At 42.5% G+C, this 12,077-nt stretch overlaps 1 protein-coding gene across 2 annotated transcripts in view; it reads right to left on the minus strand.

The window, feature by feature from the left end:
• Positions 1–5,783: 5,783 nt before the first annotated feature.
• Positions 5,784–12,077, minus strand: part of ALX4 (ALX homeobox 4) — a 72,842-nt gene continuing 66,548 nt past the window's right edge. Inside the window, exons 4-5 of one of the 2 annotated variants that reach the window (XR_015746693.1) lie at positions 8,471–12,074; positions 5,784–8,077 (exon numbers count right to left, since the gene is read on the minus strand). Coding sequence is in view for 1 of the 2 variants with exons in the window: in XM_026664663.2 (XP_026520448.1) it covers positions 11,751–12,074 (324 nt within the window). In the remaining variant the exon portion in view is untranslated. Of the gene's footprint in view, positions 8,078–8,440; positions 12,075–12,077 lie in introns of those variants that run through there. The other variant, XM_026664663.2, reaches the window with a different exon arrangement.

The raw sequence follows: 12,077 nt of genomic DNA on the forward strand, positions 1-12,077 counted from the left end.
ACAATTTGGTTTCAGAAAAAAACTATCCTGTAATCTGCAACTCTTACACTGCAAAAACATATGGACTACTCAACTCGACCAGGGCAAAGCAATAGACGCAATCTACATAGACTTCTGCAAAGCCTTTGATTCAGTGGTACACGACAAACTACTCCTAAAAATAAAATCTTATGGTATCTCTGGACAACTGAATAACTGGATAGAAGCATTCCTGTCAAACAGACAACAAATGGTCAAAATTGGGGAACGCCTATCAAATCCAGTACCTGTCAATAGTGGTGTTCCCCAAGGCAGTGTTCTAGGACCAACTCTCTTCATAATCTACATAAACGACCTTTGTGATCATATCAAGAGCAATTGCGTTCTCTTCGCTGATGATGTAAAGCTGTTCAATACCACAGACAATACTACTACCCTTCAAAAGATCTAGACTATGTATCTGAATGGTCTAACATATGGCAACTCCAAATCTCAACAAATAAATGCTCTGTCTTACATATTGGTAAAAAAATCAGAAAATAAAATACAAACTGAATAGTCAAGATCTTGTTGATGACCCAAGCTCTGTAAAGGACCTGGGAATACTCACCTCTAATGATCTAAGTGCTAGAGCTCACTGCAACTACATAGCCAAAAAGGCATTAAGAGTTGTTAACCTAATCCTACGTTGCTTTTTCTCTGGTAATATCTCACTACTAACCAGAGCATACAAAACATTTGCTAGACCAATACTCGAATACAGTTCATCAGTCTGGAATCCTTATCACGTATGTGATATTAACACAATTGAGAAAGTCCAGAAGTATTTCACAAGAAGAGTTCTCCACTCTTCTACCCGTTATAGAATACCTTACGCCACCAGACTCGAAATTCTAAAACTAGAAAACCTCGAATTACGCCGTCTTCGGTCCGACTTAAGCATGGTATATAAAATCATACATTGCAATGTCCTACCTGTCAATGAATACTTCAGCTTTAACCATAACAACACAAGAGCACACAACAGATACAAACTCAAAGTAAACCGCACCAAACTTGATTGCAGGAAATACGACTTCAGCAATAGAGTGGTCAATGTCTGGAATACTCTACCCGACTCTTTAGTCTCTTCCCCAAACCCCAAAAACTTTAACCTTAGACTGTCTACTATTGACCTCACCCCTTTCCTAAGAGGTCTGTAGGGGCGTGCATAAGCGCACCAACGTGCCTACCGTCCCTGTCCTATTGTTTCTCTTATTCTTTTATTTTTCTTATATGTACCCATTTCATATATTCACAACTATGTATACACTTGTACTTATTATCTTGTAAACAATTGACAAATCAAATAAATAAATAAAAAATAACACACTGAAGGGCAACATCTATTGGATTTTGAGTCAGGGTTCCCTGGTCTATTTGCTCATTGTCTGGAATGGTGTAATGTCTCCTGTTTGATTAGAGGGGTGGACTAGAAGACCTGCAAGGTCCCTTCCAACTGTTCTATTTCTATTCTATTCCGTTCCATTCCATTCCAGCTTTTGCTGCTAACTTCCCCTATAAGTACATAGAGGCCTGTAGGAGATTCAGATGACATTCCTATATCCTTTTTGGCTGTAAAAAGTAACCATATAGTTGGAAAAGTAGCCCCATACTCCTGGCCAATGCAGCCTACATCGATTCCCTCCCCTGCCCTCTTATGTCTATTTTTAAGAGTTTGAGGAATCAGAGGTCTTGGCCAGGGGTGAGATTCAAATTTTTAACAACCGGTTCTGTGGGCGTGGCTTAGATAGTGGGCGTGGCTTGGTGGTCATGTTATTGGCTGGGTGTGGCCAACTCAATATCTCTCACATCGAGGCACGCATCTCCTCGCCTGGCCTCTCATGACTATGGGGATGCTACAACAGTCGTAAGTGTGAAAAATGGTCAAAAGTCACTTTTTTCAGTGCCATTGTAACTTTGAATGGTCACTCCACACAAGCAAAGTACCAGCAAAAGAGGGGGAAAAAACTCCAGAGACATTCCTGAAACAGGAAGTTTAGTCCTGCCAAGAATGTAATAAGGGTTAACGAAGAGGCAGTTTCTGTAAGCAACACCAGAATGTTTCCTTCCTGCCTTCCTTACAGGACTAGGCCAGTAATTTCTTCTAACAACCGGTTCTCCGAACTGCTTAGAATGTTAACCGATTCTAGAGAATAGGTGCGAACTGGTAGAATCCCACCCCTGGTCTTGGCTTGGCATTAAAAAATGTGAGGGGTTTGCTCCTGTCAAAGTGGCACCTCTGGATCTGGTCATTAGTGAGTATAGTGGACTATTATACCACTGTTTAAGCTCAAATAGTTTGAGAAATCTTAGGCAGCTTCCATATGGGGGCAAGGGGTGATGAAAATGTGTTTTTAAAAACTGTTACATGATCCTGAATAAGTTGAGGGGCTACCTTCTCTCACTGGCAGATGTTTGCTTCCCTTGACACTCTGTTCCTATATAAAAATCTCAATCAATTTGGCCTCAAAATGCCTACCCTTTTCTAGAATCTGATGGTGAGCTCCAAGACAAAGCTTCCCTTAATACCACTAGTCTTGGTCCTACAATTGAATTAACTGATGAAATTCCCCACAGTTGTCCCATGCTCAAAATTTTTCCCTCTTTGGAGGAGTGTATTCTCTAGGCCGGGGACCACTGGCTGTCTGCGAGAAAATTTGGGTGGTCTGCAGAGAAATGTCACCCTCAAAACAATTAATTCAGGCTGCACGGGAACACAAGGCTGCACCGCCCACATGGCCCGCGGGAACACAAGGCTTGCATCACAAACAACACAAGGTAGTGAGGGGAGGGGGCAAAGGGCGGAGGGGGGAACTTGCCCCACTCACCCCACATGCTTGGCCTGGCCACCAGGCTGCTTCTTTTAGCTTCTTTCTTCTGCTTTTGGTTGCATGCAAGGAAAGCAGCAAAAATCTTTCTTTCTCTCCCCCAAACTCCACCAGAAATGAGTCTTTGGGACCCTGCAGTGTGACAAGTCTCACAAAGACTCATTTCTGGCACAGTTTGGGGGAGAGAAAGAAAGACTTCTGCTGCTTCTGCTGCTTTCCTTGCATGAAGCCAAAAGTCTCTCTCTCTGCCCCCCTTGAGAACGGAGCTGGAGACGGTATCCTGCGATCCCAAATAAGGAACGATCAATCGGTAGGAAAACGGGGTGGGAAATTTTCCTGCAGACTTTTTTCCTGCAGCCACCGTCAGTCAAAATTCATATTAGTGGTCTGCGGGATTTAAAATTATGAGTTTGGTGGTCCCCGAGGTCCAAAAGTTTGGCGACCCCTGGACTAGGCATATCTGTGCTTGCCAGTTAGGCTGATGCTATTCTGACCTCATGCCAGCTTGATTCTGAGCTGGTTTAAGAAAATCCTGTCCAGATGGAGGTACATTGGCAAAAGCTTGCAAGGAATTCTCTCTGGATCTCTGGCTATCCCTGGACAATTCTTCTGCTGCTTTTCTTCTTTTCCAGGAAAGTGTATGCTCTTTTCTCTATGCATTTGTGCATATAATATATCTACTATTGACCTCACCCCTTTCCTAAGAGGTCTGTAGGGGGCACCAATGTGACTACCGTCCCTGTCCTATTGTTTATTTTTATTTTTCTTATATGTATCCATTTCATGTATTCATAACTATGTGTATACTTATACCTGTTATCTTGTAAGCGATTGACAAATCAAATAAATAAATAATCTATTTGCATAGATTTAAACCTCTCTCTCTCCCTCCCTCTCTCTCTCTCTCCCTCCCTCCTTCACTCTCTCTCCCCCACTCTCTGAAAATACAGATATGTACACGTACATTTAGTTATCTTAAAAGATTTAAATATCAAAATGCAGATACATGCATTTATTTTTTTTCTTTAAAAATGTTTCTTTTCATTTAGCATGCAGTCTAGTTGTTTCTATACTTCCCTTTACTAGCGCTCTGAAGTAGCACAGTGATTTTTTTTTTAAACATTCAGGGGAAAACTACTCAAGAAAAAACGTCAAGGGTTTTTTGTTTGTTTGTTTTAAAGTTTCTGCCAGATTTCAGTCTGGTAATTTTGTCTACATTAAATGAAGTTCTTAAGTATTACAGTATACTATTTCAGCAATGCTGGTAATGTGGAACATGGAAATGCATGATAAGCACTGGTTCAGTTAACATTCTAGTCATTCTCTTCTTTTGATTGCTGGCAAATACACATGAGCTCCTAACAGTTTAACACTGATCTCTCCTAAACACTTTAGGAGAAGGCAATATATATATGTTTATGCATAGCATATCACCTTCTCCTAAAAAGTTCTTTTTAAAAAAGCTTTCCAATCCAATCAATTTCCCTGTACTCTGCAAAAGTTTTCCATTCAGATCCTAATCAATTTCAATCCTATTTAAGCTTCTAATGCCTAGACAAAGTTTTGTCTGGGAGTGAAAATACCAAGTTAGAAAACAGGAAACTTTGAGTTCTAGACCTGCCTTAGGTAAGAAAGCTGTGGCTGGGTGACTTACTCTCTCAGCTGAACCCACTTCAAAAATGGACAAAATCAGAGGAGGAACAAATATACGTATGTTCACTTTGAGTTGTTTATAAAAATAGTAATGCAGAATTCAATAAATAAAGGATGAGACTCAAAGGTCAAAAGCTAAGCTTTGTGTTATGCTAATATGAGGCATTCATGAACAGTTGTTTCTTTTCCGTCCAATGCACAGACCCATTAATAGCTCAATTAAGTGTCTCAATTTATCCAGGTATGAGCCAGAAAGAGGCAGTCTTCCAGTCAATCATCTTTGTTTATTGATTAATGTATGATTGGTAGGCAGGGAAAGGAATAGCTCTCTGACCCAAATTAAACAGGCAGATCAACTCACCCCACATGGCAACAACCTTTCATCCAACTGGCTAAGGTTGAAAGATGTGTCTCCATGTTGCATTCAGGATCCAAGGTAATCAAGATGCTTTAAGTCAAGGGTCTTCAAACTTGGCAAGTTTAAGACTTGTGGACTTCAACTCCCAGAATTCCTGAACTAACATGACTGGGGGAGGAATTCTGGGAGTTGAAGTCCACAAGTCTTAAAGCTATCAAGTTTGAAGACCCCTGCTTTAAGTTATTCCCTATCCAAAGCCAGACCAGTAGCCTCAACAGCAGGGGCACGTATGGCCCAATGATGACTTCGGGATGAGAACCTAATGGAAAACAATTGTCAAAAGTGATTAGCTGTATAATGTTTCAAAGAAGAGTCCTGAGAATAAACACCTATCTTGTTTTTAGTCACTAAAGCCAGGTTTGGCTTGTAAAAATGAATAAGTAAACCAACCTGGACCTGTTTCCAAGGATACATCTATTTTGGTATACTGATTTGTGAACAGCAATGCCACCTCCATATCCTATGCCATAACTTGGAAAAAATAGTTTTGTGATCAGATCGTCCCTCAATTTACCAGCAGTCTAATTTTCAGCCACATATTGGCTGCTGTAGGATGTTCTCATCATTGCTTCTTGGTTGCTAAGACTCTGTAGAGGCAGTGGGTCTGGGAGCTACCACCTGTTGTTAATCTAGCCTTGTTTAATCCATTCTGCTCTGTGTCAGCAGTTCAAAAGGGCACTGTTAGTATTTTTTGCCAACTTCAATTAACATGAGCTTTTGGAGGCCCCCCTCTGATCGCATTTCATTTGCCATGAGTCAGGCACAAAATAGACAGATTTCAGTTCAGAGCAGAAAAGAGACAGTTTATTGCAACTAGGAATGACAACAATAATAATATTTATGTGTCTCTCCTCTGTCTGCGCTCTAGATGTTTGTTCATTCTTCACCAGCAATTTTTCTCTGTTTTAATTTTTGTTTGCAGCACTACTAAAAAAAAATATCACACTAACACCCTCAGCTGCAGGATGGGAAAAGATGATACATGCAATGATTTATTTCCCCCAAAAATTAAAGTAAAAAAAAAGAGCAAGCAAGAAAGACAAGGTACAAAGCAATGTTCTTTTTTTTTTTTAATATTACAATGTAATGAATTTGCAGTACATATCTGTATAGGCAATAAAATTGTATGGCACAACCTCACACTGCAATTTTGTAGGCTTTCCTCTCAATCCATTGCTTTACTTGTCAACATTTTTGAACGTATATTTTCATATATTCTGCCTCAGGCCATAAAGCTAAAGGGGAAAGAAAGTTGCACTTATACAAGGTTACAATATTTTACAACAATGCAATTGACTGAGGTTGTTTTCTTATGGTTTTTCCTCTCTCCCATTCTCCTTTTCAGTCACCGCACACCCCAAAACAGATATATTATTACACATTGAAAACTGCCCTTCAAGATCAGTAGTACAAAGGTCCTAGCACTATCTATTTATGCAGAAGGAGGACTGGATAGTAGATCACCCACAATTTGTTAATAAGAGTTGGGGCAGAATAAAAAGTCACCTTGACTTCCCTGAAATGCCGGCCATGAAGCTGAAAGCAGTGAAAAAGCTTTCATCTAGGTTTCCGTTTCGGCTGATTTTTTTTATTTTTATAAAACCCTCCAAATGTTTGTTTTTTTCCTGTGTCAGTCAAAGCAGCAAAATAAACAAAGTTCTCAGCAGCTGTGTCTTGTTGATTATTTTTTCAAACCGCTTTCCAGGAAACTACCTTTTTTCACTGTTGTTTGTTTTCAAAATGCTTTGCAATTTTGCAAACCTTGGGGTATGATTTGAGACAAGGCCAAACTATTAAATGAGTGAAGGGGGGAAAAAAGAGAGAGATACAAGAATGCCCTGTAAAAAATAAAAAGGAAAAAAGAAACCCTAACCCCTTCATTTAGCCCAAGGGTGTCCAAGGGTGTCCAACCTTGGCCACTTTTGTGGATTTCAACTCCTAGAATTCCCCAGCTGACTAGGCCATGCCAGCTGGAGAACCAGAGATGGGCTGCACATACTGTAACAATTGGTTCGCTTAGTGCAGAACCGAAAATGTGAGTGCACGCACGCACGCCCCCTTCGCGCAGCTGCAAAAACATGGGGGATTCCCCACGCTTCGCGCAGCAGGTGAGTAGAGAAGGCGAGGTGCGGAAAGCAGCTGGGCTACGTGGCTGGGGCGAGTGAGCAAAAACATTGAGACAGGATAGGACAGGATAACGCGGGGGCAGGTGGGCGGGCCCAGCTGCTAGTTGTACATACCGGTACTGGCGAGCCGGTTCAAACTGGCAACAACCCATAGCAACTGTGGACAATTCTGGAAGTTGGAGTCCACATGTCTTACAGTTGGCAAGGTTGAACACCGCTGATTTAAACTATGCTGCATTGCCTTTACCAGCAATTTATTTACCAGTGGAATAGAAGGTAAGATAGGCCCACCTTTTCTCATCCCCCCCCCCCCCAAGGAAATTTGTTATTGACTGCTCCCTCTACTCAACCTCCTGGCCTATAGTTTGACAATTGAAAACCAGCTGCTACTGTTGGGCATTCAGAAAGCCTCTGGTGCTCACAATCGGTATTCTGTATAAAAATATTTCTTTGTCCATCTTTCACTGTTGGCCAGTGTTGTGGATGAAGGGCAAAAAGACTCCTAATTCTGCCTGTTAATGAGAGGAAGGTGGAGAATTAATATAATGGGCTATTCCATCATTGGTTTTTCAAGGAATTGATGCATACGGTACCATATTGGGTTGAACATCACACAGATCCTGAAATACCTTTTGAAGTATTTGTTGTTGATGTACACTTGAATTGCTCACATTCAAAGTCGTTTGGGGAAGTAACATTGACATGAGATGAACAGATAGTAAAAAAAAAAACCAAACTATTCTTGCCTGCTTTAAAGCTTTGAAAAGCTGCAATGGCTGTTTTAAGGGCTGCTGACACAAGTAGCAGCACGATTCTACTTCCAGTTCTTTTTACCAGCTGAAAACAAAGAAATTTGGATAGAGCTAGCATCTCCGTTACGATTCACCCCAAACATGGCAAACCTAGCTATGATAAAATAAACATACCTGGAGTCAGCATGCACACAAATGTGTTTTCCTAGGAATGCACACTCAGGAACACACAAACATGATTAGGCATGGATCATGTCTGTTATGCCAGTGATCCCCAACCTTTCTTATGCCGCGGCCCTGTATCCCCAACCTTTTTTATGGCGTGGCCCGGTACCGGCATTAGCTGGGCGCCACCATCTTTTTTGATGAAAAAGTGCTTCCGGTGACCTCACGGAAGCACTTTTTCATCAAAAGATGGCGGCGTCTGCTCGATGAGCTTTTCCGGGTAGAAATGGCTTTCTACCCGGAAAGCTCACCGGCGCTGGCGCCATCTTTTTGATGAAAAAGTGCTTCCGGTGAGCTTTCTACCGGAAAAGCTCACCGGAAGCACTTTTTCATCAAGATGGCGGCGCCAGCAAACCAGCGGCCCGGTAGGACTTGTTCCACGGACCAGGACCGGTCCGTGGACTGGTGGTTGGGGACCCCTGTGTTATGCAATCATGTCATCATCACTTTCATGAGAGTTCAAGATCTAATTCTCATGGATAGCCTTAAAATCATTTGATGGCTCATTGATCTCCAGTCATGGAAAGTAATGACTGCTCGGGATGGTTCAATGTTGATTTTATAGATTAAAAAAAAAAAAGAATGGTGGGTTTTTTGTTTTTTTTTGAGAGGACAGTCTTTAAACACAGCACAACACGTAATTAACAGTTGCTCTTTCATTTTTTGACCACCTCAAATGCCTTTCTGAAGGTAGCACTCCTATTGATAACTTACAAAATTTTCTTCATACTTACCCCACAGGGCAACAAGTTTAATGATGCTTTGAATTCCCACTGAATCCAACGGAACTTCAAAATATTGACTAATTTGCTTTTTTAAAAAAATATTTTTTAACTGTGGCTTTTGACTTGAAAAATGCACCTGGTCTCTAAAGGAATAAAAGTTTAGGCCTTTTTACTCTGCATGCTATGGGCAAGACGTCTTATTCCCACAGCTGGTCAGAAATACTGGGGCTCCTAAGAAATGTTCTGGGATTAACAATGCACATGAGAGGAGGAGGAGATGCCTCCCTAACTGTCAAGTATACCACTGCTTTTTGTACCCCATTCCTATAAAATGAATTCATCCTCTCTCTTGCCCCTCTTTCAGATTTGCCACAGACTCATCCTGGACTTCTGTGTACTTGGTGTGTTATGGCTGTTTCTTTATATGCATCCCCAGCGGCAGGCTTCCCTTTCCAGGATGCTTTATAGGGGCACGTTCATGAATAGCATGGTTATCCGCAGGTCAGACTTCCTGGTGGTTGGAGGCTCGTGCCTTAAGGATGGTGAAAGTCTTGCTTTTCCTCTGAAGCCCATTAAAATCTACACTATCTCAATGGCAAAGCCTGCCAAGCAACCGCTGGCCAGAAAAAAGGAAAAAAGCCCAGTAGTTACTAACCCAACAAACACTCCTTAAAAGCCAGTTGGACAATTTTGAATATTAAGTCTCTCTCCTCTAGTGGATGTGAATGCCTGTTGGAGAAACTGCAAAAACCCAAGCACCGTTTCAGCTTTTTGAACCGAATCTTAGCTGGCTGGACCTAAATCTCTTTGATCCTTTTTTTTTTTAAAAGAGGGCAAACATATGGAAATTGGGAAAATGTGATTATCCTGATGAATGGGAACAACATGAGGCAGGCCTGTGTCTGCTACTTCGCTTTGGGCTGGAAGAAAAAGAATTTCCAACAAAGAGGGAAACCGCCTCCACTCTTGCTTTATTTCTTCAAGATAGGCCTTTGAGTTACCTCCACTGAGTGGGGAGGAACTGGAGTTGGAAAAAAACAAACAACTTGATAGTGACAGCAGAAAGGCAATAATTGAAGTGGGTTATTTCTCATGGCAGTGGGCATACAATTTCTTCCGCACCACCCAACTCTTTAGATATTATTCCAAAGTTTGTATGTTAAATATCAACCTAAAAGTGAAAATCCTGTAAACTGGTCTTCTTTCAGAACTGAGCTTGCTGCAAGAGCAGGCCGATGGTGGGAAATTAGGGAGACGTTTTCCTTTATTGCCCACAGATTTTCTCCCTGTTTCGTTCGACATTGAAACCAAACATCAGGCAATGGATACCCAACCATGGATAATTAATTAATTAAATTCTCACAACTGGTTATACTGGCGTTGCAAGAAATGCATTGGTGTGGTGGGGACGGGCTACCAAAGTCATAGTGTTCCAAAACGCTTGGTAGCATATAAAAAAGGTTGATTTGGTTTACATCAGCCTAAGAGTCCTTGGCTTGTTGTCAGAATCAGTTCATGGGGTTATGATTGCAAAGTTGCCCTGTGGAGAAGTACGTCTCTTTTTGTAATTTCTGTTTAAAGGTAAAGGTTTCCCCTGACCGACTTTAGGGAACAGTGCTCATCTCTGTTTCTTAGACAAGTGAGCCAGCATTGCCGGAAGACACCTCTGTGGTCCTATGGCAGCATGTCTATTCACTGAAGTGCACAGAATGCTGTTATCTTCCTGCCAAAATGGTACCTATTTGTCTGCTTGCATTTTCATGCTTTCAAACGGCTGAGTGGGCAAGAACTGGGGAAAATAAAGGGAGCTCACCCCATCGTGTAGCACACTGAACCCAGGCTGTTAGCTTTCCAGTTGACAAGCTCAATGTCCCCCCCCAATTTCTGTTGAGGGGCAGTATATTCTTAGCATGCCTTTCATTGAACCCGCAGTTGACTCGTGTCTTCATTATTGCATCCCTTGGCTATGCATTATTGCATTGCAGGAGGTTGAAGGGAGGGAAACGACAGGAAAAAAATGACATAAAGCAACTCAGCAACTCACACAATTCACGTGGAAGATAAGGTGTGGACAAATTTCCTGTTGCAGTATGGCAACTTTGTTATAGGATATCCCAATGAAAATGCACCCCGTCTCCTCAGACTTTGGCACCAGCCATCTATAGTGATAGCAACCACATGCCTTTTGGTGCTAGAGATCATATATAAACCCCTTCTGTTCCATTAAAATATGAGGGTTTCAAAAGAGCTCACATGGGAGCAATTAGCCAGAAATTGTGGGTTGGCCTTTGTTTTCTTGTTTGTTTAACACACACACACACACACACACACACACACACACACACACACACAGAGGGAGGGAGGGAGGGAGAGAGAGAGAGAGAGAGAGAAATCAGATGAACTTCCAGATGGAGGGCTCCTAATGCTACCAATCAAGGAACCCTGTGTAGCTATTTCTCCCCCACCCACCTCCACTTTAATAGACTTTCTGTAGCCAAAAATGTGAGCAGGAGAGGGGGGAAGGAAGAAGGGAGGGAGGATGTCATGGGAAAATACAGGACTATTTAAAAAGAAAGACAGCACACTTTGGAATCCTCACCCCACCCCAATAATTCTGTGGAAAAAGGCCAACGATTGCATGATGGAAGCCTTGGTGGGAGGCAGCTTTCATGCTAGATAGAGCAAGAACAACGGCAAACTTGCAATCAGGAGAACAACAGCACAAGGGGAATTGAAAACTCAAGTTTGTCTGATGCAGGAGAAATATCCCCTCTTGACTTCCACATTCCTGTTCCTGGGAAAGGGGATTAAAAAAAGGCCTACATGCTTAAAACACTCCAAAAACGGCAATCGGCACCATGCCATTCTCTCTAAGGAAGCGAAAAGTGCTGCATTCAGACCTCTGAGGAGGGCGCACACTGCCCCCAGTCCAAGAGCGGAGGGTTTGGGTCATCTGTCCTGCTTGAGATGTCCGTTTCTCGAGGGCAAAAGCAGCAGCCCTGTCATGTTGCCCACGATATGGCGGCACTGTGCTCCTTGGCTTTCATCCGCAGGGCTGCAATGCTGGAAGACTTGCGGTCCGGCTCGCCGTTCAACTCATAGCCATTGATGCTGGGGCTGATGCCAGCGCCGCCAAAGAGGCTGCCCATGTGCGTCTGCCCCACGTGGCTGCCAGGACCCGAGACGCTCAGGAATTCAGAGACTCCTCCGGTGGTGTGGGGATGAGCATGGGGAGACATGCAGGAAGGCACCGAGTCACAGGGCACTACGCAGGCAGGCACAGGGGAGGCGGCACCGTTGTTGCCGATCCAGGAAGGATTCTGTATCTG

This window comes from Notechis scutatus, chromosome 1 (assembly GCF_049901735.1).
Source record: "Notechis scutatus isolate UNSWTSFEM ecotype Mainland chromosome 1, rNotScu1.2, whole genome shotgun sequence".
In the NCBI taxonomy this organism is placed as follows: Eukaryota; Metazoa; Chordata; class Lepidosauria; order Squamata; family Elapidae; genus Notechis; species Notechis scutatus.